This window comes from Cygnus atratus, chromosome 2 (assembly GCF_013377495.2).
Source record: "Cygnus atratus isolate AKBS03 ecotype Queensland, Australia chromosome 2, CAtr_DNAZoo_HiC_assembly, whole genome shotgun sequence".
Classification (NCBI taxonomy): Eukaryota; Metazoa; Chordata; class Aves; order Anseriformes; family Anatidae; genus Cygnus; species Cygnus atratus.
The window spans coordinates 12,565,260-12,591,903 of record NC_066363.1 but is presented as its reverse complement, the minus strand read 5'-3'; the positions used below and the strand labels follow the sequence as shown (position 1 = coordinate 12,591,903).

The following is a 26,644-nucleotide window of genomic DNA, read 5'->3' as shown; positions in this document are numbered from 1 at the left end:
ATGCATTTAGTCCCCATTTATATTTGTTAGTTACTGTGTCTAAATAAAACAATTCTGTAAATGGATGTAAACATTACTGACTGAACAACGAAAGGGAGCACATTCACACAACCTAGATATAAAATAGGATGTGAAGCTTCTGTCTTGCTACAGCAGGCCCAATTCTAAAGACATAATTTTCAAATCAAGAACACTATCCTTAATGGAGCTACATCTTCACACTGATAAATCCAAAACCTTTCAGACCACAGATTCTTTTTCAGAGTTAAAGCTTCAGTACTCGCATTAAAATAAAAAAAAAAAAATGTGTATGGGTAAAAAAAGCAACAGTACTACTATGAGTAAATGCCAGCAAGCATCTTTCAATTGAACTGCAAAGCATGAAATGCAAATCATACGTGTATGCATTTAGCAGAACAGGCTTTAAACGATAGCAAACTATGTAAGAAAAATGCAACAAAATTTAACAGCCTGAGCTTATACACTGAAATTCATCACACTTTAGTTCAGCTGAATGATCTTAAATTGTTTACAATCATTAACATGACAAAATTGTAACAACTTAGTACTGGAGAAAATTGCTTTACCTTGGAAAAAGGGAATACAAAACAAACAAAAAGAAAACCAAAACAAACAAAAAATACAGAGTAGTTGTTAGGCAACAATCATTGAATCTTTTCAAATAAAAAAAAAAAAAAAACAGAACTTTTTTTCATTTATTTATTTTTAAACCTCAGTGCAATCAAAGAGTTGTAAAAAAGGAAACGTAAGAGCAAAATATCTGCATGCAGCAACGCTTCTGAAGCAGAGCACTGAGTAGGCTCTAGTGATCCGATCAGCTTAGCCTTTTCCTCAATTCTTGTGACAGGCTTATTTTATCTGCTTTTTAATTCCCCTCTAGCCCCTTTTATTGAAGCACAGATTTGGCTAGCGTGGTCGTAGCCAAGTACTTGTGTTAATTATTCCAAGTGACCTACAACTCCTTCTAATGTCATCCACCACAAAAAGACATAGTAGAACTACCGTAAAACAAAATAGGAAAGACCAATGCTAACAATCCTAAAATTGCACTGCAATGTGAACAAGTAGCCTGATCCAGCAAAGCAAATGCTGAATATCCACCAAAAATAATCCTGAACTCTTTGGTCTCTTGAAAATCACTAATTCAGGTCTGTGTGTGTATACTACATACACAATACAAACACACACATTTTTAAATTATGTTACTGTTTTGGCGGGTATATTTGAAATAACTTCAATCGATATATTTACTTTTACTTATATTTAGATAAAGTAAAAAATATAATTTAATTTAAACTAGAATTATTTTATTTTATCCTCTCTAGAAGCTTCTACTATAACTTTTAATTTGTAATCAAGTTTTCTTTATTGTGAAGAGATTTTCCTGACAGATTACACATTAATTTTTGTCAACCAAAATGGCTGTTGTGATGATGCTATTAGCTATCCACAGAATTTCTGAACAGATGTCAGCTATTCAAATGAACTTTTCCTATTTTCAATGCAAATTTCTGCTTAATAATGTGGAGAAGGTACTATTAATCTTTACTTAAAACATCTCGTTGGAAAAAAATCATCAAAACATAATAGTAATATAATCATGTAAATAAGGCAACAAATAGTCACAAACCACAATTAAAAAGGAATTAACCAGTGAGGTGACATAGTTGCAAACTGGTAAAAAACAGAATTACTCAATAAACCATTAATAGGGAAAAAGAAAAAAAAAAAACTGTCTGAAACTTATTTCAGACACCATTTATTGACAACTTCCTAATAAATCCAGCTTTTCTCAGTTTGTAAATTGTATAGAGGAAATAAGAGGTAAATAGCCACTACTGCCTTGTGCACAGTGACTTACTAGATCAGATAACCATTACATGTGTCTTATCCATGAATTCCTGGACTTGTCTCTGTTCCTGAGTAGTTTTGCCCCTTTGAAAGGAAAGGCTAGAATTCTTTCATACTGTACCCTTCTTTCTACCAAGACTTTTAGTCTCTTAATTGCAATTACATCCCCTTTCCTTCTCTCCATGTCACCTAACAGAAGGGATGACAGTAACCATTAAGACCAGATACTGTGGCAATTGGTAAAAGAGATATATCCAAGACATACTCATAATAGAAATTGTCCAGGAGAAAAAATTTTAGTTAGATTTGTATCATTCTAAAAAATGTTAGCTACTATAATAATCAGATTGTGTGTTACAATCATCTTTCTCCCATTATAATATTTGACTAATTTTATAAAATAACATACGATATAGAATTGAAGACAACATTTAAGGGGGTGAGGAAGAAAAAGTTGATTTGTTGATATACCCTAGGGACAGATACACATTGCACACTCATAAAAGAACTCTCACCTTTGGAAGCTCAGCATCTGGTTTTTTGTGTGACAATAATTTGTAGGTGTTAAGGTTGTTTTCAAAGCTCCTAAAGAATAAATAAAATAAACAAACAATAATGCACTAATTTTTTGAACACAGTTACTTTAAAAAGAGTTAACTTTTTCATAAACTGATAGAAAGCATGAGAAGTTTACAGAACATGTTTTTAAAGATAATATGCAAAATCTTACAAATGTTAAAACTAAGCCAACTCCCAAGTAAGAAAGCTTTAAAATCAGTGTTCTGGCTTCACAAAAAGCCTTTAGAAAGGGAGACAACATAGTTTCCATTAAGCTTTGTTATCACAGAGCATATTGGGAGGATCATAGGTCTTCTAATACAAAAAAAAAAATCTTTTGGAAGAAGGTTTCCTTTTTTTTTTTCCACATTTTGTTTAGCCTTGACCTTGGTTGAATGCAAAGCAACACTACAGAAAAAAAAAAAAAGAATAAAACATGTCCCCGTTTTCAAGAGCATACCTGCCAGTTCCTAATATGAACATGCAAGGCTTGTCTATCTCAAACAAACAAAAATAAAGTACACATCAGGATCCTTATCCTGTATCAGGATAAGGATTTCAAACTCCACTGCTAATTTCAAGACATGGTACTTATTTGAAATAACTGTATATAGATAATGAAAAAATAAATATAAGATTTTAGAGGAAACATGCCCTTAAATACAAAGCACTGAATTTGACAGTAAGCAATAGCAAATGCAGCAACTTCAGCTACAGTACTAGATTTGAAAAGTGTTTTTTTGTGCAGCTAGTAGCAACCACATTACTTTGTGTAAGTAATACAATATTACTGAGTAAAACAGATTTTTAAGAACGAACACTTTCTGTACTTTCTAAATGCTTAATTGAAAAATACTGCTTTAATTATAAGTATGAACAACCAATCCTCACTCTAGCAAATCAAAGTAATTTAAAAACAGCTATCCAATGTTAGGACTAAAGTTACTACAAACGTAAAACATGGTAATAATTGAAAATGAGGGAACACAGAAAAACATTCAGTCCTGTAAGATAACAAGAAAACATAAAATAACTATATATTAGGCAAGAGAGTTTTATTAGATGGGTGATAAAGCACTTTACTGTTAAGCGACTTGAAACAGAACATGCCCTTTTGACACATAAGAGTGCAGGAGGTCTTTCCCAACATTACTGTTGGAAAACTAATGGCTGCTTACAAATAAATTCATCATACACATCATACACAGGACTGGTTTCAAAATCTTGAATAAACGAACATGTGGTTGCTACCAGCCAGTTCATACATGACAGCAGCTCTTCTCTCTGTGGCTAGTTATCCTAACATCAGTCACTAGAGTATGACACAGTACCAAACTAGTTTTCTTTGTTTTGTGTGGTGTTTTTTTTTTTGTTTGTTTGTTTTACACAGATAAATGTTTCAATTATTCTTTTTAAGCAACTCTTCTTCCATCTTCTCTACTATTTTCTAAATACACAAAAACATACATAAACTGAATTAAATGTAAAGTGCCAGCAGAACAGCAAAGCAATTCAGCCCTTCTTCTAGAGCAAATAAATTAATGTGTTATTTGTCATACCTTCCACGAAGCCTCACAGCCTCAACAAATCTTCCTTCATCCATGGCTTTCTGTACTTCTTGAGTCTTGAAAGAACAAGTTGATTATTCAGTAAGTTTAAAAAAACAACCCAGCAAGTTGATTATCAATATATTTCTCTAAACAGGCACTATGAAATAGCTTTCCAAAGTGAAAAATGAAATACCAATTTTTCATTTGATGACCCACATTTTGTCACAGCATAATTTATAGTAGACAGGAGAAGAACAAAGTAGAAACTGACACCTCAAGTCTCCTTGGAAAATCAGCATATCTATTTTGCATTTCCCTTTTTATTTTAAGCTGAAGTAGCACTGAACAGTTCTGGTGGAGAAACCAGAGTGTTGTATACAATGTGCAAATGGATGCAAGCATTCTTCAGATGCTTCCATTGCATGGATGAATATATATTTATTCATATATTATTTATTGGTGGTTCGCAGATATTACTTAGTACCAGAGAACACACACAAAGCTCATTTTGCCCAGATGTGGGTAAGTGTTGTACACATTCCCATCAGCATTTTAACGACAGACCACTGATTATAGTACACAGTGGTCCGTTGTAGTTAATGAATAACGATGAACTGGCTTTTTGCCAGAAACTCACCATCTGCACACACTCCATCAAAGGCAGACGGACAGCCTGGTTTCCAGACAGCGACACAACACAGGCAGGAGTATCTGGAGTGCCTTCTAAAAGGGCAAGCACAGCTTCTACACCCATACGGCTTGCCTGAAAATAGAAAACATTCAAGTGTTCAAGCAAGCATTTAAAACCTAAAAGCCTGCAATCATAGAAATGGTTGAGATTTCTCTGAAAGTCAAGCTGGAATGAATTCTTGTTTTTCAGGTGAAATAGTAACAAATTAATTCTTGCAGCTTTGCTTTTTAACCCTACTACAGATTATTTTACATAAAAGTGCTTCACTATTCTGAATTTGACAGACAGTGGAGATCTCCCTCTCTCCAGTAAATAATCAGATATCTCTATGCAAGGTGGAGTTCAGCTAGTCATCAGTGTGAAACCACCACAAATGATAAATTGTGAAGGAAGTAAAAGCAAACTGTGCATTTGTACCAAGTGATGCCATGAAAAGTTACTCTAAGTAACTCACCAGAATTCTGTCAAAGGCTGAAGGGGTTCCACCTCTTTGCACATGACCCAAGATAGTCACCCGAGTGTCAAACCCAAGACGCTGAACCACAAGCTGCAAAGAATTTCAAAATGTACTGGTTTTATTAGCATCATTAGTTTATATATCTCTGCCAATGAGTGTTTTTGAAATTCTTTTCCAAAGGGACACTTTACAAATAATCAGAGCGATTTCAGCTCAAAAGTTTTTTTTTTTTAATCTTAGACAACAGTGAAAATTTTTGACAAAGATCCATTTTAAAAAAGAAGACTTCGTCCAAAGTAAACATTATTATTTCACTGTAAGTGGGACAGATCAAGACTTAAGTTTTACAAGAAACAAAGTATAATATACCTGTCATTACTGATTTAAGCAGATTTTAGACTTTGTATCAATGAAGGTACCAATGAAGTAAGTGTTTCAGACTGTTGTCTTACTTTGCGAATAGAAAAGGTCCTAATTAATAGCTACTGAAACAATTTCTCTGTAAGTGCTCTCTGGATAAATAAAGCACAAATATAAAATACAACCAGCAAAGTGCATTAGAATCTACTTTTGAACAGATTTACTTAACAGAAATGTTAGTGTTAGTAAAAAGCTCTCTGGTGTGAACAAAATAGAAACTGCAACAGAAGGGTATCGACACTTACATCCTTAACCTTCTCTGATGTTATAGGTTTGTTGTGGCAATCAATAGCTCCTTCAGCCACAATAATAATATTCAGCCTTTTCTTTCGTGCACGATTCTATAGTAAAAATAAAAGCATATTCACACAGTTATATAGAAAATCACCGCACAATTTCAAAAGCGATCATTATGCATTAAAAAAAAATATTCTCTCCTTGCGGTTTATACTTGATCACTTCAGAGTTCTCGTACATTTTATTTTCATACAGGTCTTTTCACTGATGAACCAAAACATCTTATACCAAAACATCTTATCAAATTAATGAGGAAAGGTGCTAAGAAGTCTAATTGTATTGCTAAATCACTGTTTTCAAACAAGCATCTGCAAAAGGTCAGGAAATCCAAAACAGAGTAATTTATTACCTCTGAAAGCTTAACACACATTGAATCCTCCCATCCTTCTTCTGGTGGGTATTCAGGAATAAATACCCAATCCGCACCACAAGCTAAGGCACTGACAAGAGCTAGATACCTAATAAATATAACAAATAATTAGTTATTTATGGTTAAGATTTCTTGATATTTCATAATTATATTTGTATGAAACACAAACTACTGAAGACAATACATACCCACAGTGTCTCCCCATAACCTCCAGAACAAATGTCCTCTGATGGCTGTAAAAATGAGAAAACAAATTAACTGCAGCTCAAAAATCCCATCCAAATTCTTGAAATCAGCAGCTGATATCAGGAAATAGCCTGTGTTCATGTTACCAAAAACAGTATTCGTTAGCAAAATAAAAGGCCATATTAAACTGCATATCTTCCAAAACTTATTTCATTCTAAGATTTATAAAAGCACCTACAAGAGAAGAGATGAACACTCACTAGCAATGTAAATGATGCAGACTCATAGTTAAGAACTGTAATGATACAGCTGTAGGTTTTGTAGTTGTTGAAATTCATAAAGCTATCATTTAATTACTACAGCTTTACCTGGGGAAAGCTTACATTCAGATGCTATCTTGTACTATTCAATGCATGTCTGAATCTTCTCTAGAACAGCATGTCTAGGAAAGACTAAAAACGTATTAAAAAAAAAAAAAAAGAAGCCTGCCATAAAGCTGATAAAAGCTCTGCCCCTAAAACTCTACAATCAAATGTTTGAAATGCTGCCATGACAGGAATGAAAGGAAAGCAACCAAGACACATGAAAGATGTGGTTAAAAATAGCTTATATTCACACTCCAGAAATACTACGTGTGTCAGTTACCTAACTTCTATTTAAGATGAGCATATATCCTCCATTACTACATGACAATAGGAATTAAGATTTGAACAACTATACATTTGTTACAGTCTTCTATAACATGCACAATTACCTTTGAGCAGTGGTCATGATGGCATCCACGACTTCAATGATTCTGTGCAAGGCTGAGTCAGTACCTATGGTCATATCAGTGCCACAGAAGTCATTGTCTATGGATCCAACCATTCCCACAATGTTAAGATAAGCATATTTCTTAACAGCCTCTTCATCAATCTTTCCTGTAAAGAAATATTCAGAGAAAGATCTGTAAGTTTAAACTTCAAAAAATGCATATTAGAAATATTGTTTGTGTGCTCTACTTTTGTAAACTAAACATATCCAAACGTTAAATAATGTTTAGGTATTTTTGGTAACAGGGTTAGTCAGAAGTACAAAGAAAGGGCCAATCAAACAACCAAACAAAAGAATCCTGCACAGAACTCCTTACACTAAGGAAGGAAACAAGAGCTTTTCAGTCCATTTCAAAGTGTCAAAAGATTACCATGTTTTTTAACCAACCTTAAAATTGATGGTTGGGACATAATAGTATCCAAGTTGTAGGCTCAGTGTATGACACACAATGTACAAGCAAAAGGATGCAAACTGGATGTAAGGGGGCATATGCAAGTAATCAAACCCCACATTTAAACTTCTGAAGACTTCTCTTCTGCATCACTGAAAGGCTCTGATTTCATGATTAATAAGTAAAAAGAAAATAGAAAAGCTCCTACTCAATCAATGAAAATGCTGAGTCACCCAACAGTTTTAAAGGATCTCAAGGATGAAATATATCAGCTGCTTAAGTGCTTAAAACTACTTTAGTAGCTGTGGAGGGGGCTGTAGCAAATATAATACCAAATTTTTCATGCAAGATTCAAGAACTACATATCTGTTTGTTTAATGACTATATTAAAGAAAATATTATAAACCATAATGAAAAATATAACTAATGTTCATACAGATAATTACAGCATTCTGAAGAAGAGTCAAAGTGTTTTCTATGAAAATATATATTTATATGTAATGCTTTACAAACCGTTTCTAGTGTTCCTAAAGTGACATAATAATCATGCAAATAAGGGATATCTGGTTGATATATTCTACTTAGATTTCCAAAAATTGACAAAGATTGTCAATCCCCAAAGGATTTTGAGGAAATTAAACATCCACAGCGTAAGAGAGAAGGCTTTTGCATGGAATAAATGATACAAAACAGAGAGTGAAAAATACAGAACAGGGCTGCAGTAAATGCAGATTTTTATATTTCAGGAAGGTAACCAAAGTAGTTTAAAAGGGATCTGGACTGTTCAACATATTCAGCGATAACCTAGAACAGGAAATGAACAGTAAGGTGCCAAAGTTCATTGTTGATACTGAATTACTTGGGTTCTAAATGTGTGGAATGTCTGTGAAGAAAAAGAAGACTAGCAAGACATGATGAGCACCAGTGAAGTATCAGATGGAATTCACTGTAGAGAAATATAAACTAATCCACATGAAAATATATCCTAACATCAAAAATAATATTTATTTTCTACATAATTATATAATATTGCTGTTTTCATTAATGAATCAGCTTCAGTGCCCAGTAGCAGTCAAAAATAAAATAAAAATATTAGAAAATATTAGGAAAATATCAGAGAACAAAACAAAGATCATTATACTACTGTGCAGATCCATGGTTTGCCCTCATCTTGAATACCGCGTGCAGTTCGGGTCCTCCCCACCTCAAAAAGGATATGGTAGAACTGGAAAAGGTTCAGAGAAGGGCAACAAAGATGATCATAGGTACAGAACTTATACATATAAGGAACAACTAAGCAAACTAGGACTCCTCCATCTAGAGAAGAGATGATGAAGGAAAAATACGACAGCTGTAAAATCATAAGTGGCACACAAAGAAATCAGGATGGATCATTCACTGTTTGTTCTAACAGAAAAATCAGAGGACAACAAATGAAACTAGAAACTAATAGGATCAAAATAATCAGGAGGAAAAGATTCTTCACAATCTTCATAATTCGTTGAAGCTGTAGGACTGCTTGCTACAGTGTTTTCAGCAAAAATTTGTATGTGTTCAAGGAAACTCTATACATTCATACAGGAGAAATTCATTAAGGACTTCTAACAGCATCTGGTTCAGGAAGTCTTGAATACAGAAATGGATGGAACCTATGTGAGTACTTATATATTCTGAATAACAGAGCATCAACATAGCATTGTGTAGGTTTGCTCTGTTCTTTTACCCTTTCTTAAACATTCTCTTAGATGCTATCAAATGAATACTGGGCTGGATGCATTTTTATAATGTTCTGATCTTAAACAAGGAGGCAGGAAAGTAATAATAAATTATTAACAACCAAATATTTAGCTTATTATAGGAAAGGAATTGCCATCTCAGTTTGCATTTGAGTGAACACGCTTTTCAAGCAGAAGGCTCAAAGTTCAGACACTGAAATCTGTTCGTAATGGGAAAAAAGCCATACAAACAGTCGCCCAGTAATTTTTTGAGGTCTTTTTGAACATTTATGGTATATAGGAAAGGATGTACAGAAATCACGAACTAATACGTTATGAAGAGATGCATAATTTCCCAGAATGCATGTATTTGATTTTTAAAGTTAATAAATATCCTCCGAATATAGTTTGTAAACTTATAGTTACATCCACTCTGGAGATTGGACTAAAAGTCTAGAGGGTCTAAATCCAAGCTTACCTTTCTGTGCTAGTTCTTCTAGAAGTCCACTCCATTCTTCACGGAACAGATTGGCACCGGTTAAACTACCATCTCCACCAATCACACACAGATTAGTGATTCCTCTCTGAACCAAGTTGTAGGCTGCCTGCAGGCGGCCCTCCCGAGTACGAAAGGATTTGCACCGTGCACTACCAATAACCGTACCTCCCTAGAAAAAGGAAATACAGTGGTTTTCATTTGTAATGTAGTATATTGCTGCATTTTTAAGACGGATTAATGATGAATGGTATTTTGTAGTATAACCTCCACCTTTAATTCTATAGTGAGTAAAAAGTAATGAAAACAATTATTGAAATTGTGGGAAATTAGGTTCTCAGGAGTCAATACATACAACAGAAAAAAGGGTAACACTCAGAAATTTGACTTCTTTTCTGTCCTTGGCCATAACACCTCAATTTTCTCTTGGTTATAGATGCTACGAGATAGACAATGGATAAAACAAAGACAAGTGGATAAAATAAATGTACATGGATAAGATATCTCATTTCAGGTTTTTGTTGTTGTTGTTTTGTTTAAAAAAATCTATGTTTTTCTATGCTAACCGATTTATGTTTATTATATTTACATTAAAGATAATTTCAAAGAAACACTCAGTTCACCTGGAGGGAGTTTTCAGAAAGCCTAGCAAGCAGCAAGGCCTCTTTGCCAAACATAGCATCTGCTCTGGAAGAAGTAGGAGTATTACCATGCCAAGGAAAAGCATAAGGAGATCCAAATGGCCACCTTGCAGGACATTGTAATACAAATGCACAAAATCACTGGTATTATCTGAGCTCTGGAGAACTGTACTGTAATTACACCCATTACTATAATTCTAAATTCACTTAGACAGGAAGCCAACAGGGTTTTGTAAGAAAACACTTGCCTTACGAAATACAGTTATTCCATATTTAGGCCCTATAACGTCTTTGCCAGTATAACTTCAGGAAGCTAATGACATGTGATATTGAAAATCTAGAACAAAGGTTTTCAAGATTATTTTTGTGCACCAAAAATGAGATCCCACAGAGATCTTCTTTAGAAAATGTCAAGCAACCATATCACAGAAATTAGGCTCTGCTAGAAGCGGTATGTGATCACTTCAGTCATCACAGAAATAAAATTTCATAATTGCAGTTGTTAGCCTGGATCTAAGATTTTGGTTTGTTGTCCAAAGAGAGATGCTTTGGGTCCCACCCCTATCCCCTAACACTTACTACTTGCAGGATACTTGAAACACTTTCCCATGAAACTTCAACAATATTATCACCTCCATCAACCATTCCTTGGTAACCCTAAAAAGAGAAAAATATTTCAAGAAGGCTGATTTGAAAAGCTGTAGCATTTCCACTGTAGTAATACAGTAGTAATTTCCACCATGTATACATTAAATGCAACTCTAAGTAATGAAAAACATCGAATTAAAAGATACTTAATTCAAATGAAATAACGTTCAAGCAGAAAAATCTACCTCTGTAACACTTTGTATGCTTTTCCCCCAAGGTATGGATAAGCAAAACAAAATAAACAGCAACAAGCAAAAAGTTTTCATAAAGGAAGAAGAAATCTGGTTATTCAATCTTAATGCCTTAACTCAAATTGTCTTCAAAAACCAGTGCATACTCTAATACAGAAAGAACTACACTGAGCTGAAAGAAAGAAAATTATGTAGTTAACAGCTACAGAAAATTGTTATGCTTGGTTTTATTAATTCCCTGCCTAAACATTAGCAGAAAGATGATAATTACAGACTGTTTTCCATTAGGTGATATTGTGAATACTGATGAGAAAAAGAAAATACAGCAAATTTTGAACCTGGAAAAAACTAATTGATATAGACATAGAGAAGAATAAAGCTGGAGTTACTATTCAAATTTTTGGACATTTCTCTAAATCCAAAGGGAAACAATGCACCAAATTTAAAAGAAATGTGTATACGAGGAACTAATTAACCATTCTTCCATATCCAGTTACTGCAAGGCAGTACATATTTATTTTTAGGTTTCTCTGTAATAAGTCAATTGGAAGGTACAATAGAAAGCTTATAAGACAGCAAAACTGGAAACACTTAATTTGGGATGATCCAGAGGAAACAAAGGTTTTGGCCAGTAAGAATGTGCATTTCCATGTTGCAAGCTTGCACTGGCTTAAAAAGGTAATGTTGGAATAGGATATGACAGGAATATTCTATAAAACTTGAGTCATTCACTAACATGATAGAATGTGAATACAAAGAAAACCTAGACTCAGCAAAAGTACGAGTTACATGTAAGATAATCAAGTAATAGTAAAGAAACAGGTAGAAGATAATCTGTCTCTAATTTCTGTCCTTAACAAATCTTTTCATTATTTTGTATACTCTCTAGATACTTTTAATATGTAACATACACACATCCAAAATAAGACATCTTAAAGATCAGATGTTATTTGCATAACTCTTTCAAAATTGAAGATCAAGCTGGGAAACAAAAAATCCTTAACCTACTTAATTTATCTACGTCTTTCTTTCTGAGAAAGTGCAGAGCCCCAGACAGAAACACTCCACTACATCCAACTGAGCTTGAGGAACAAATTACTAAGTTCAATTATCATAGAATTATTAAAAGAAAAACAAAAAAAAAGAAACCAAGGTGTTCCTCATACCAATAAGTACTGCATAGAAAACTTCTCCTATCCACATTCCTATTGGCGACAACAACACTGAAATACATAGCCAATAAACGCTGAACAAATAGCATGATGCTGTACCCTAACTCCACTTGTAACACAGACCAGAGCAAGCTGCACTAGCTGACAAAAAAAATGCATACAGTCCACATATTTGCTCCAATCATTCACCTTCTGTTTTTACTTGAAAGGAAAAATAAACAAACTGGATCCAAGAAAGTATTGTAGGTATTACATTAAATGCATATCATGAGACTCAACGGATGAAAATTGCCAATTCATATTTTATTAACAGATCTAAAGCATAGAAAGAGCAAAGGAATAAACTACTACTCGAAGTTGGCTCTGTGATTTGAAACACTTTACAGCAAGGCTAAAATGAGCTCTGACTGACTCACAGGACGGTTGAGTTTGGAAGGGGCCTCTGGAGGTCATTTGGTCCAACCTCCTGCTCAAACAGGGCCACGCAGAGTCAGGTCCAGCCTCAACCGACCATTCTGCAATTCCGTGTGACTGTGAGCTTCTCTGTGTTGACAAGCAATAACGATTAATAATTCCTCACACTGAAAGGTAGCTTTTGGAACAGGCCAGATCCATATTAGCTTTGTTTACATTAGCTTTTACTAACTCAGTTCTGCTTGCCAAGTGGTACATGCAAGCTAGCTTGGAACAATGTAACTATAATTTCAACTCTGTTCTTCCCTGTCATTAACAGGTATAAAAAACATAGAACTTAAAAAAAAAAATCTTTCTAGAAAAGCTACAGAGGAAAAAAAAAAAGATCAAGTAGAATTCAAGTATTAATAATAAAAATGATTTCCATTTATCACTTTACCTATTTAAATGCTGGTGTTAACCTTGGGGACTGGGCAATTCATTTTAAAAGTGGAATTCAACATTAAATATTTAATCAAATATTTCAAACTAAACCTGTTGAATTTAACACTGTCATAATTGTCTGATTACTGAAAATTACTGCCTGGCATGCATATAGATCTTAATAAAAAGAGGAACTTGCCAATTTACCCCCAAAAATTTTTACACAGTTTATAAAATAGCAGCTTTGGTACTAACATACTAGAACTATAAGGCAAGCATGGAAAAAAGCAAACTGTAAAAAATACAACAATAGATATTCAAAGGTCAACCCCTTTTCATGCTTCCTTCTTCTAACATCTGAGAATTTAAAGACAAACTAGAGGAAATCTGTGGGTCACACAAGGCACATACGCGTATAGCATAACTCCAGGAGAGAGCAGCAGGGACAGCAAACCTTGCTTCTGATCTTAAATCTACAAACAAAGCTTTGGGGAAAGAACAAGCTATCTTCTGATATGATTCATGTTAGACATTCTAGGCTTCAACAGTTATTTAAGTTTAATTACTGAGTTTTTCTGGTTATTGCTCAATAACATAAAATACAAATATCACCGCGTGTACAAGCCACCACATAAAAGACATGAAGATTTCCTCACAGAAATCCATGACTGCTGTACCACTGCATTTCCAATGCTGGTCTCTTGAGAAAAGGTCTCTTAAGCAAGGCGAAGAACCTAAAGGTTCCACAGCTTAGTGGTAAGAGCATGCAGCCACTGGGAACTACGTGGCCTGCTTCAATTGAGGAAAAAAGGAAAGTTATTTATATAAATATTTAGGATCTCAGTTTCTAAAATTGATAGCCATATATGACAGCTAACACTTCTTCTATATGAAAAAAATCACTTCTGATTAGTAAAAATAAATAAAAAATATAGTAGCTTCCTAGAGCAGCCTGGTACTTTTACACATACTTCCTACACTTACCACATTTTCACAGCATGAGTGAAATAAGCCCATGAGCGTTAAAATTTTAATTCAGATTGGGGTAGACTTTGGGAAATAATGTGATGGTTTTCTATGAGGGTAGCTACAAACTGTTTAAATCCTAATATTAAGTGCTAAAAGATGCTAACACAAATAAAATGTGAAACTAGGGCAACTGTGTAGAGTAAGCATTATTTCCACAAAAGAACAGCAGAATTCTCAAATGTGCTCATTTCAATGAAATGAGATACATGTGTTAGGGTTTGTTGTTGGTTTTTTTTTTTTTTACATTTTTATTTTACAATTAATTTTAATTTTCATGTTTGTCTGTTTGTTTTCTTCCTCCTTTTGGGAATTAAGGTATGTCCAAATAGCATAAGAATTCCAGTATCTAATGTTTTCTTTCTTTGTGCTTTGATCAACTTAAACTCTATAAAATTAGGTAAGTCTTACTTCACTGCCATTTTTTTCTTATTTACCTTGTTAGTCTCTCTTACCTCTAAAAGAAGGACAGAAAAATTGAGCTGTTGTTTTATGTAGAATATTGACCTAGCTTTGGACACAGTTGTAGAAGACAGTGATTTTACAGTGCAAAAGTTCTGATGAGGGAAGGCAATAGTTACATGAAAAAAAGAGTGTACAACTGCAGCAAAGTAGGCTTCAAAGGCTGAGACCTTTAACTCCATTTTTGGCTCCAAATAAGAAAACATTGCCAAAGTAGGGCAACGAAGATGTTGAAAAGACTAGAGGGCATGACTTATGAGGAACAGTTGAGGATACTTGGTTTGTTCAACTCAGAGGATCTGAAGGGTGACTTTGCTGCTGTCTACGACTTCCATGGGGGGGAGGAGGAAGGGGGGTGTTGATCCCTTCTCTCTGGTGACAGGATGAAAGGGAATGACTTAAGGTTGTATCAGGGGAAGTTCACACTGAATATCAGCAGAAAGTCCTTCACTGAGAGGGTGGTCAAGCACTGGAACAAGTGGTTACAGCCCCAAGCCTGTAGGTTTTCAAGAAGCAAAACTCCAACAATAACTTGGTTTCTACAATTGACTTTCATTCCAAAAATTCTGTGACTTCACCTTATCAAATTTTAGCAATTGACAGAGAAGCATGATAACTTTCAATGGGATTTTGGCAAATTCAGAAAAACAATAGCACTTCTATGGAAATTTATTATTCGATACACTGCATGATAGAAAACAGCCTTTAAAAAGCAACAAAAGTAAACATACTCTAAGATAAGTTACAAAGATGATAATTTTCAATTTATATATAATAAAAAAAAAGTTCTGGTCTTTAAAAACAGCCAAAAGACCTCTTTACTTTCTCAAAAATATTTGACCCATTTCAGCAATCCCTCAGAACAGCTGAACATTGAAAGAATTCTAGAGATTGGTCATGTAATTAGCACACACAAAGTATTCAGAGCTCCTTGCTGTAGCAGTGTAGCACAAAAGAATTCCGGAGCACAGTGCTCCACTTATTTGCATTTCAATACACTTCACCTCTCTTTAGTAAATGAGCTGTAGAAATAAGCAGACCAAGAAAGAAGATGGATAAATAGCTGCCTTTTAAAACTAAATTGTGTATTTTACATGCACAAAACAAAACAAAGCACTTTCATAACACCTCTATGAATTCGAGTACTCCTTTTGTTAAATAACATTAAAAACCAAAAAACAATTTTGATAGGAGCATTGACTACTGAGTTTTGCCCCACAGCAAATGTTTTTTGATTTGTAATCACACACATACTTCTAAGTAGTTGTAAAGGAATTCAAGTGTAAACAGAATGACTTTTTGCTGAAAAAAACATTTACTGTATTGAGCAATCTGCACATTTTATAACTGAAGGTGTCTTTCAAGCTGAAGTCTAACCTGAATTTAAGTCTTCCAATAAGACACGCTCAGATAGTAGTATTCTTTTGTCATTTACTTCAAACTTGTCTTCTGCATTTTTCATGTCAAAGGATTGTTATGATTGTTATATAAGTTAATAATAGTCTTCATGCGCATGCAGTCATAATCTTCAACCACAAAATTCTAATGTCTGGATATGCTACTTTTTTTGTTTGTTTAAAAAAAAAAAAATCCAATCTTTAAACCAGGAAAGATGGCACCAGCCTAACACTTGATAAACACTAAGTCTTGTTAAAAAAAAAAAAAATTGTGTTATTTGTGAAATGGTGACAATGACACATTCTTATCATACCCTGGGGGAAATAAGAATTAGTAGTTTAACTAGGTTTACAGAGGTATTTATAAATTACAGTAATTGGGACCAGTAATAATAATTGGGGACAAACATCTAACAAGTACACAAATACGTATCTCACTATTGAGTGTTAACCACCTTTGTATTCTTAATACTTTCAGGCTTCTGTTGGTATATAAAGAATTCCATATACTTAGAAATGACTTTTAAATGAAATAGCTTTATCACACCAAAATTTTGACCACGTCAAAAGTACTTTCCACAAAAAAAAAAAGTTGATATGATTAAAGGGAATGATATCTACAGCATTTATTTCTATTTTATATTACTCACTCTCTATGAAGTTTCCACAAACAGTCAGAAAATTGCTCAAATACAATCAAAAGATAAATAGAGAATGAATAAAAAAACACTAACCTCATAAACAAAATAGACTTTGGCTTTTACATAGATTCCCATGCGTACTACTGCACGCACAGCAGCATTCATACCTGGTAAGAAAAAGCAAAATCACATTGTTATAGGTTACCTTTTTTGTGTGTGTATACTACAAACTTTCAGTGTCTTTAAAAATAAATAAAAATAAGAACAACGATTAGTTCATTCCTGAAGAAAGACAATGATCAGCATCTATTAAACCAGGAATTTGCTTAATGATAGCGTAATCAGTCCATGAATATGAAGGGTGCAGTAGTATTTAATATAATAATGATATGCCAGTATGCACCTCGGTCCGTGATTAAATTGCTGCCTATTGTAAAACAACATTGTAAAAGTAACAGCTACTAAACCAGAAAGAGAAAGGAAATTCATTTCACAATGAACATTCAAGCAATTTACGTTCTTCAAAGGGGAAATTATGCTACAACAGCTCTTTTTCCTGAGCTCTCCGAACAACATGAGTATATACAGAGTATTCTGTCAGGAGCACAGCCAAAGCTCCTGACATTGACAGGTGCCACTTAAAAGGAAAGAAAGAAATTTCAAGAAATTAACACAAGAAATGGTTTTTAGACCCATTTCACATAAAAGAAAAATGCCTATATACCACTTTGCTTCCCTGAAATGCAAATTCACAGTGGAATTCTCTGCTCACACATCTGATAAACTATATTAACATAAAGTATTACATGCAAGTGTAATGATCAAACGCTTGATCTCCTCAGCAACAGTGGAAGTTCCACTGGTCCCCCTACATTTGTTAAATGAATTTCTATCATTATCCATCACTTCAGATATCGTGTTACCTTCCTCATTAATCAAGAAGTTCACAAAAGTAATATGCTAATTGCTTCTATACCACTTAAAAAGGCACATGAGATTATCCAAAGCCTGAGGACAGAAGCAGCAGTTAGGCTACACTGAAAGATCAGCCTCTGCACACCAGCTGAAAAGGGATGCCAGAAACATGACAAATTCTCCAAATCGGCTGCATTCAATAATATCAAAATAGCAAAGCAGTAGGTCAGCTCTGCTGTTAACGTAGGTGTTACATGCTCACCACTCTGGAGATTTGAGAACATGATGGCTAGAATATGTAAACTCACAACACAGTAAGCCATAGAGACCTATATCTACAATGCCTACCATTATTGGAGGAAAAAAAAAAAGTTATAAATGCTTACCTGTCTAAATAAAGAACGAGGCTGAGGTGTTCTCAAAGATTGACTAATGAGGAACAAACCAGAAAGTTCCTGAAGTTGGCTAACATTAAAAAAAGTCAAAAAAAGTCTGCCAAAATCATGCAGACAGCTTTGTTGATGTATAATTAACAAATAATAATATAATTTGCATAATGTCACTTCACCTTAAGACTAAAATCTTGAGTAACCCCATGCTTTCCCCCAAATTCTGTATTAGGAAATAAAAGCAAGAATTCTCTCATTGCCCCTCTATCTTTTGGCAGAGCATGGAAAAGTTCTCAGGTGCCAAGAGAGCTAAAAGCACAGCTCTGGAACAAAAGCTGGCTAATGCCAAGGAAAAACTGAGAACTTCTTTTGACACGCTGTACTGAAAAGAAAGTTAGCATGCTAAATTTCAGATTAAAATTAATCTATTACACAGAGTGAAGGTATCTCCTCAATTAAACAGTTCAAAAAGAAAAGACAAATAAAAGAATAACATCCCCCCCTTCCAAAGTACCCTGGAAAGCAGAGACAAAGACCTTTAACTGTATAAAATCAACCATTCTTCACAGCACTGCCATTTTCTGCAAACCAAGAAGACACAAGCACAAGCTACTCCTTTCATCAAAGTCCACCGCATACTTCAGCTCATTCTGTGCACAACAGTTTGTTTAAGAGATGAGGACAACTTTTTGTACTATCCCTATCACCGCACAGTTCTAGAAGAGAGCTGGCAAGCTCATTTTCTGAAGGGAAGACGTTCATCATCACTCAGAGACTCAGAACTGCCCTTTTAAGATCCTTCTGTTCTTGAGGTTCAACTCTGTCACCTCTCCTGTCTGGCACCTGAGGGGACACAGTAAGACATCTTTGGTATCTAACAAATGTTCAGCTTCAAAGACTCTGGTGTCTCACTCATTAGCTGTCTCTGTACGCCATGTATCTAAGTAAAATAAAATAAAAAAAGGTGTCTGTGATTCCAGCCAGCTGAGGCAGAATTATTTTGTCAGCAAAAAAAGAGTATTTAATAAAATAAGAAGACATTAAATATAAACATCCACGTCTAAAGACATGAACTTGTCTTTTATCTTTTTCTTATGTTTTTGCTTTATTGGTCCTGTACCATATCTTTATATCTTTAGCATAAATCTCTTACTCTGTGTACTTTAAAGAAGGGTTCCTCTGTTCCTATTCCAAATTCTCCAGATCTGCCAGAACTTTTTTTTAAACCTAAAAATTAGCCTACAAATGTTGAGTAGGCTTACCTTTCACACTTCTAAAACAGAAAATTTAAGCATTTATTTCTTAAAATGGCAAATCCATTAACTCTTTCCCCATGAATATATTCATAACACAGTTGAATACTTTTTTTGTGAATACTTCCCAGTTTCCCTGTCTGACATGAAAAACTGGTGAGACTCATAATTCACCTGTCCAAAAAGATGGTAAAAGCTCAAGAAAAAGCAGGAACTACAGACAAAAAGCATTTTCTCTGCACCACCGCTAAAACTTTGTAAGTTCATGTAACAGGCATTATTATTGCTTGGCGATGTATACTTTATTTCTTTATATAGGAAGAGAATTTGGGCATCTATTGGCAAACTCCTAAAGAAGTGGCTGGCATTTCAGAAGGGCTGAAGCATATTATAATTTGGTATCTGCAAAATACAGGTAAAACACTGAAGCTTTAGATTTTATGTTGGCTTTCTAAATCTGAATAGATTGCATTGCTTGCAGTGATTCAAGTATGTAAATACAGAGGATTTCACAAAGTCTCTGCATAACATGTCTAACAAAGCACTGTTCTATTTCATTATCTGTGGAGACTTACAATAGCATTTCTGAATTACCATAATATCTATGAAATGTAATTACACACTTATTACTGAAAAACAGATTTATCCAGTTAGCTATGGATTTAATCCTGAATAATAAATACTGTGCCGATAAACGTAGGATTAGAATAGCAGCTTTAAAAGTAAGCCACAGATAAAACCAATATTTTTTTGGTTTAATGCAAACACTTTTGCATAGAAGCCTCTGAAGGAGGAAAAGATGTATTTTGTTCTTTTGGACTCAGCACAGATTACGCTACCTGCAACTACTTAGATGGCTTTACATAATGTCTAAAATTAATTTCAGAGTGGATGAACTCTAAATTATTTCATAGACGCTGTCTTCCCCCAGAAGAATATTCCTCTCTTGTGCCTACATCCTGTTTCACGTGCATACGCACAATTACAACGATGGAGTTTGAGTAAAATTAAAACACTGTTTTGTGTTTAGATTTTTTTTTCACGTTAGTCAGCTCAAACAGGCCTTTAAATAAGTAACTATAATACTAACCACGTAAAAGAAAATACAAAACTATGCATCTTGCTCACATATCAAGAAATCCTTAAGTACCAACTATTTTAATTACAGGTATTGGCTTAAATGCATGCTTAATGCCTTAACACACGAACTACGGAAATGTCTTAACACTGTCAAACAGAAAGAATTTATTCAAGGACATAAATGGATATACCTGTAATAAAGAAGGAGGCCATAATCGCCAAATGGAAAGATAAGAAGCAGTAGTCAAATACAAAACACTGAACAAATCATTAAAGGTAAATGGAGAAAATTCAAATTGTTTTTGTTAATTACATAACATTTTATTGCACATTAATGATTCTAATTACCTGAGGAGAAATACTATACAGTGTAAGTGCTTAGAAAAACTGTATCAGATCAGAGCCCTGTACTACACAAATATTTACATAACATCTAGACTACAAACATATCTCCTTCTTCACCATTTAAAAGGCATCTGAAGAGACTACTTTCAATCACAGATTCTGCTAATTATAGATGAGCTTCCTCCAAAATATTAAATGTCTTGAAACAGTTACACTCATCTGTTAGTAACTACATGCCTTATTTTTTTTTAATATATATTAAAAAGCAGACACATGTATTTTGCACATTTATGTCTCTACACACACAGAATCATATTTGCTGGAAACGATGCCTTTATTCCATGTGATTATCTTCAAATTACGTAAGTGTTAATAAATCAACTCTACATTTTGGATGTCATAAAAGAGTGCCCATTTTATTATTTGTTCCGTGGCCAAAATTCATTTTTCCAAAAGAAGTGACCGGGACAAGAACAGTACATCTATACTTCTATATTAAATATGCCTTGAAATGTCATTGGCAAGCCTGTAATGCTTCGAAAAGAGAAATATAAATCTTTACTTCAACAGCCTCGGTCTAGGATATTCTAGAATATTACCAGGCAATCCATATTTCTAGCTCCCTCGCTTGCTATCGTCCACAACACTAAATCTTTGAGTTAATCTCAGAAATAACGTGATCACCTTTAAGGACAATAATCCTGAGCAAGTAAATGAGAACAGCTCGAAGGAACCACAGGCTCATCCTTTTTCAACAGCACGCAATTGCCTTCTGTCAGATGCTTTCAGATGATATTGCTCCCGCTACTGAGACACACCTATCATGGTTCTAGAATAAGCACCCTGACTGGAGGTTATACAAACATGAAAGTGACCTACAGCTGCCCAAATCGCCTGTGGTAGCCATTGCCAACCACCATAAAATACAACCACGTACCTGAAGCAGATCACGGTGAGTCCCACTGAGTAATGATGGAAGCATGAATAAAACCCATTTTTAGTCCATTTTTCTGAGCTGCACCACTACCATTTGTAAATAGTCCAGGAACTGAACTAACTCCTAAATTTTGAGAATTGTCAGAAATTTTGCCTCTCAAGGCAACTGTGATTAAGGTAGAAAGTACTTACTCTAGTTTACTATATAGCTGGCTAGCTAAAGTGATGGACTGCCAAGTTTAATGCTTACACACATTAGTGTACAAACTACACCTTTTTGACATAAAATAAACCAGCAATACATTCTTTAACCCCACCAAAAACAATACTTCTGTGTTTAAAGTGTGTTGACTAAATCATAATAATCCCAGCATGGCACGTACACATTATATAGTGCTTAATATTCCACAGTTGGCAAAAAAAGACAAACAAAAAACCTTGCAAGGAAGTACCACAAAGGTGGGAAAGTAACTTACACCTTAACACATCCTATAAATAGAAAGGCTTGTTTGTTTTACATAATGCTACTTCTAAATTATTCACAAGTACAACAGCAGCAAAGGCAGTAACTTGTATTCTAAAACAGTATCAAGCATATTTTGTTCTAGGATAAGATTTACAGCCCACCTGTCTAAATCAAGGCACCTATTGGGATGAAGATACATGTTTATTGCAACACTAACGGGTGCTCTTTCCACTGCATTTCCTGCTGAGGCTGGTTTGCATTACAGATAATCTGACCTTTTCTATGTCTACCTAAGACATTTTAAAGAAAACCACAGACTGGAACTTTTTTTATATTTTCACTTTTTTGTCTACGTCAGAGTTTGTAGTTTTACCTGCCCTACCATTTTGCTTTAACATTTATTTGCAACAAGTTCTGCAGCAAAAGCAGCATATTTCCTTCTGTGTATCCTTCACAGTTTCTCTAGAACATTTGCCCTACACAGAGCAAATGACCTTGACAGGGCATGACTCATTCTGTCCCTTGTTCTACGCCTAACCCAGCATGCAAACAGACTACAGGTTGTGTATCTTACACATCTCTGTCATTCAAGATAGTAAGGCTTATGAACCTCAACTGCCTCATGTCATTCGGTCCAAATGATCAGGTCCTAAAACTGCTTTTTTCTTGTTCTAAGTTAGGTCAACAAAGCTGCCTACAAAATGCCCTGGAAGACATCCAGTTTGCTTTGTTTAGTCTTTGTGACAACCTCTCTCCTCAGACAGCAACTTTCACAGGCTGTTCATCTTCACCTTTCTGTGGAAATATGCTGCAGTTGCAATCTGCCAGATAATGTCTAGATGCTATCCACGCATTCTGCAATTTGCAGAATACCTTAATTCACATAGTGGCAAATCGAGATTAATACTTTATAAAAGGAGATGCATCTGCCGCTGCATTATATAATCTCCAGACACGCGGAAGCGAGCAGCAGGGTTCAGCCTCTTGCTGAACACGCTACTGCTGCTTGAGGCAGTGCCCTGTCACACTTAGAAGTTAAAATTGCGATTTGGTGACCTGAACACTACAACAGAAAAGCCTCAATTCACAGTCCCTTCTAGAATCACTTGTCAGTGGAAGTAATGAGAGCAAACAGTGGATAAAACTTGAACAAATGTAACCTGACTGGGGAGGAAAAGAGAAGCCATTTAAGGTCATCAGCTTGCTTTTTCTCTGGAACTGTTTTGCTCCCCGGCTGGCACCAGTTCCACCCTGATCAGAAAGATTCACGAGAATCCCAGGTAAGACCGGGGACTCCCCGTTATTCCTGCGGAGTGAGGGCGGGAGGATGCTTCTCCCAGCCCAGATGACGCAGGGAGGCGGAATCTGCAGCGACTCGCAGCGGATCACGTACACACCAGAGGGGGGGAACGGGCAGACGCTGGTCCACGAAATGGGCTGCCAGGAGGGTGAGGGCTGCCAGGAGGGCGAGCAGCAGGCACGGCTCTGCCCATACCCACTTGCCCATTGGGAGAGCCAGGAGAGGCTCCACCATGGATGCAGAGCGGTCCCCGCACGTTTCCATGTGCAAAGCAGCGAGCAGTGGTCACTGAGCTGCCGAGTATAAAGGAAAGGGAGGGAGGCTTTTCTCTTCCTCCTCTCTCTTCAATCCACAAACGCAAGTAACGTTTCTTCTCGAAGTTAAAGTACTTCCGAGGCACTCTCCAGGGAAGGAAAAAAAAAAGTAAATTAAGCAAAGGAGCTAAAAGCAATCATCACGAAACTCTCCCGGCAAGCGTGGAGAGTCCTGTGAAGCAGCATGAAAAGCTGGAGGTCTGAAATCTTAATTAACTGCAACTTCAAACTGTTAGCATATGTGAGGTTTTCTGGTAGAAAAGGGGAAACGAAAGTGCGGGAAAAAAACTACTTCACGACTAAGTACATTGAGATCGAGCCTTTCTCTTTCCCCCTGATGTCCGTGGGTCTTTTGTTCCCCCTGCTCGTGCGGCTCGGGCTCCCTCTGCACTTAAGGCATTCAGGGAGGTGGAACACGCTGCCAGCACGCCCCTCCCGAGAGCAAACCACCGCCGGAGCTTCCTACATCACGGCCGGGCACACGAACGTGTCGCCGGGGCAGCCTCCCCCCGCCGTGAGGCAGCACGACCTCCTTCCCCCCTCCATTTCCCCGGGGGCGAAGCCGTCTCGGCGGCAGGAGTTAACAACACCGCAGCGTTTCTTTCTCTCCTCTTCCCCGCCCGGGGCAGGCTGAGGGGAGGCCACGCGTTAGGAAGCGAGGGTGAGAAAAGGAAGGGAGGCAAGGAGGTTTGAGAGGCCGTTAGCGACCAGGCCGCGAAAAAAAAAAAAAAAAAAAAAAAGAGGTTTATCTTTTAAATGATCTCAGTAAGAGACAGCAACAGGAGGCGCAGGACCCCCACACCCCCTCCAGGCTCCCTCGAGGCCGCTCGCGGAGCCTCTCCCCCGCCATGCCCCAGCCGGAGCGGCCTCCCCCAAGCCACCCCGTCCCTCCATCCACCCCCCGGGGGGGGGAATTCCCCCCTCCTCGCCCCCGCAGCCTTCCTCCCACCCTCCTCATCCTCCCTCCGGGCTCACCCTGGGCATCGCCGCCACTGGTGAGCACGCCGATGGCTTTCCCGGTGCCCGAGAGGTTCTCGAAGAATTTGGGCTGGTGATCCATGGTGCCGGCCGGGGGGGGGGACCGGGCGAGGTCGCTGAGGGAGCCCCTTGGCCTCGGGGCTCTGCCCTGCTGCCCAGCGCCTTGACTCCGCCACGCGCTCGGCCTCCGCGGAAAACAAATTAAAAATAAAAAGGGAGAAAAATATAAAGCGGTGCTGGTGTGGATTCACAGACGGTTGTATAAAAAATAAGGGGTAGTTGGGTGCCAGAGGGCAGGGAGAGAGAAAAAGAGGCGAAGAGAGCGCGAACGAGACCAGAGGAGGCGCAGCGCACACCGCAGCCTCTCCGCGCTGCCTCCCCCGTCTCCGGCTGACAGCGCGGCCCGGCGCGGCTCGGCAACGCCCCCAACGCCCCGCCGCCAGGGGCGGTTGACGGGCGGGCCGGAGAGCCAATGGGAGGCCGAGGTGCCGCAGCGAGCCGAGGCCGTTACGGCGGCGGGGCGGGGCCGGGAGGGGTGGGGGCGTGAGGGGGGCTGGGGTGGAGGCTGAGGCGGAGGAGGGGCTGCAGGTGGGGGCGGGAGTCCCCTTCCCTTCCCTTCTTCCCAGTGGCAGCACCTGTGACAGGGCTTGGGTCCCAGGGCCTGCTCGGTGTCTGCTTTGTCGGGTCTTTGTCCCTCTTTTTGCGCTCCCCATCCCTCCTCAGGTATTTATTGCTGCGCTGCAGGCATTCGGGCACATGTAGAGAAGTGGAGTGGTTGCCTGTGAGTGTGCACAGCTCGCAGATAAGTGTTGAGTCAGAGGGAGCAGTGGAGGCCAAGCAGATGGCAGAAGTTGGATGGGAAACTCCTGTCTTTCTGCCCTGCCATTTGTTCCACACTGATAAAGCTCTCTCTTAAACTCACTTTATTATAATATCTCATTGGACCAAACCAGTATGATTATGTTCATCGCTGTAACATGCCCATGATTGTAGCAGAAACAGCTTAAGCCCCTGATTTTGTTAATTTAAGTAGATATTAATGTGTTATCCCATAAACAGTTCTTTCTGGAACTTAGCATGAATAAAACTATTTGCAGAATCAGGGACCAAGTTACTCGCCCAAAATTATAAAGGAAGTCAGGGAGAGAGTCAGGAACAGAAACAAAATGCTGACTCAAGTTTTATACCTTAATAGCTGTAATAATTATTGTTTTTATTCAACATCTACATCACATCTTAGACTTAATTCTCATTCTAAAAATACACGTTCTCATCCTGTCAACTTTCACACAGTCACTGGCAGAAGCACAGTCATTTGAGTACTTCAGTCAATATTACTCATAGGTAAATGTTTCAAGAAATAGTACCTGCAAAGAGATATCTGCACGTACTATATGCACAACACGTATTTGCAAATCTTCTCAGAGGTTAAAATGAGTGCATAATTTGACAATGGAAAAGACACATTTCCAAGTAGTTTGCATACCACGAACATCTTTTCTGTGTAAGTAGCTGCAATAATTATTCAATTGGGAATTTACTGTATTATATCTGAGGAGAGTTCTGAGTCATACATTGTAACAAAGATAAACTTTTATTATAGAAATATATAAGCCCCATAAAGTCCTGCTTTGATCATTTCTGTTTTGAACTGGAGTTGCATCAGTTTCTTGAAGAGTAGATCTGCAAAAGCTAAGTTAACATTTTAAAATTCAGGGCTTAATACAAAGCCTGTAAAATCAATAGAAAGGTCTTAGGCTAATATAAATATATATTATATTATATTATATATATAATATAATATATATTGTATTGCAACAACTTCAAGATAATGAAC

General features: G+C 36.8%; 1 protein-coding gene across 3 annotated transcripts in view; it reads right to left on the bottom strand.

The window, feature by feature from the left end:
- Positions 1 to 25,254, bottom strand: part of PFKP (phosphofructokinase, platelet) — a 44,590-nt gene extending 19,336 nt beyond the window's left edge. The window contains exons 1-12 of one of the 3 annotated variants that reach the window (XM_035564284.2): positions 24,805 to 25,254; positions 16,925 to 16,998; positions 11,037 to 11,114; positions 9,799 to 9,988; positions 7,156 to 7,321; positions 6,404 to 6,448; positions 6,195 to 6,303; positions 5,794 to 5,889; positions 5,126 to 5,218; positions 4,618 to 4,743; positions 3,990 to 4,054; positions 2,388 to 2,457 (exon numbers count right to left, since the gene is read on the bottom strand). In XM_035564284.2, coding sequence (XP_035420177.1) covers positions 2,388 to 2,457; positions 3,990 to 4,054; positions 4,618 to 4,743; positions 5,126 to 5,218; positions 5,794 to 5,889; positions 6,195 to 6,303; positions 6,404 to 6,448; positions 7,156 to 7,321; positions 9,799 to 9,988; positions 11,037 to 11,114; positions 16,925 to 16,998; positions 24,805 to 24,889 — 1,197 coding nt within the window. In that variant the 5' untranslated portion in view covers positions 24,890 to 25,254. The remainder of the gene's footprint in view (positions 1 to 2,387; positions 2,458 to 3,989; positions 4,055 to 4,617; positions 4,744 to 5,125; positions 5,219 to 5,793; positions 5,890 to 6,194; positions 6,304 to 6,403; positions 6,449 to 7,155; positions 7,322 to 9,798; positions 9,989 to 11,036; positions 11,115 to 16,924; positions 16,999 to 24,804) is intronic. The other 2 variants (XM_035564285.2, XM_050708659.1) reach the window with 2 other exon arrangements.
- Between the last annotated feature and the right edge of the window lie 1,390 nt (positions 25,255 to 26,644).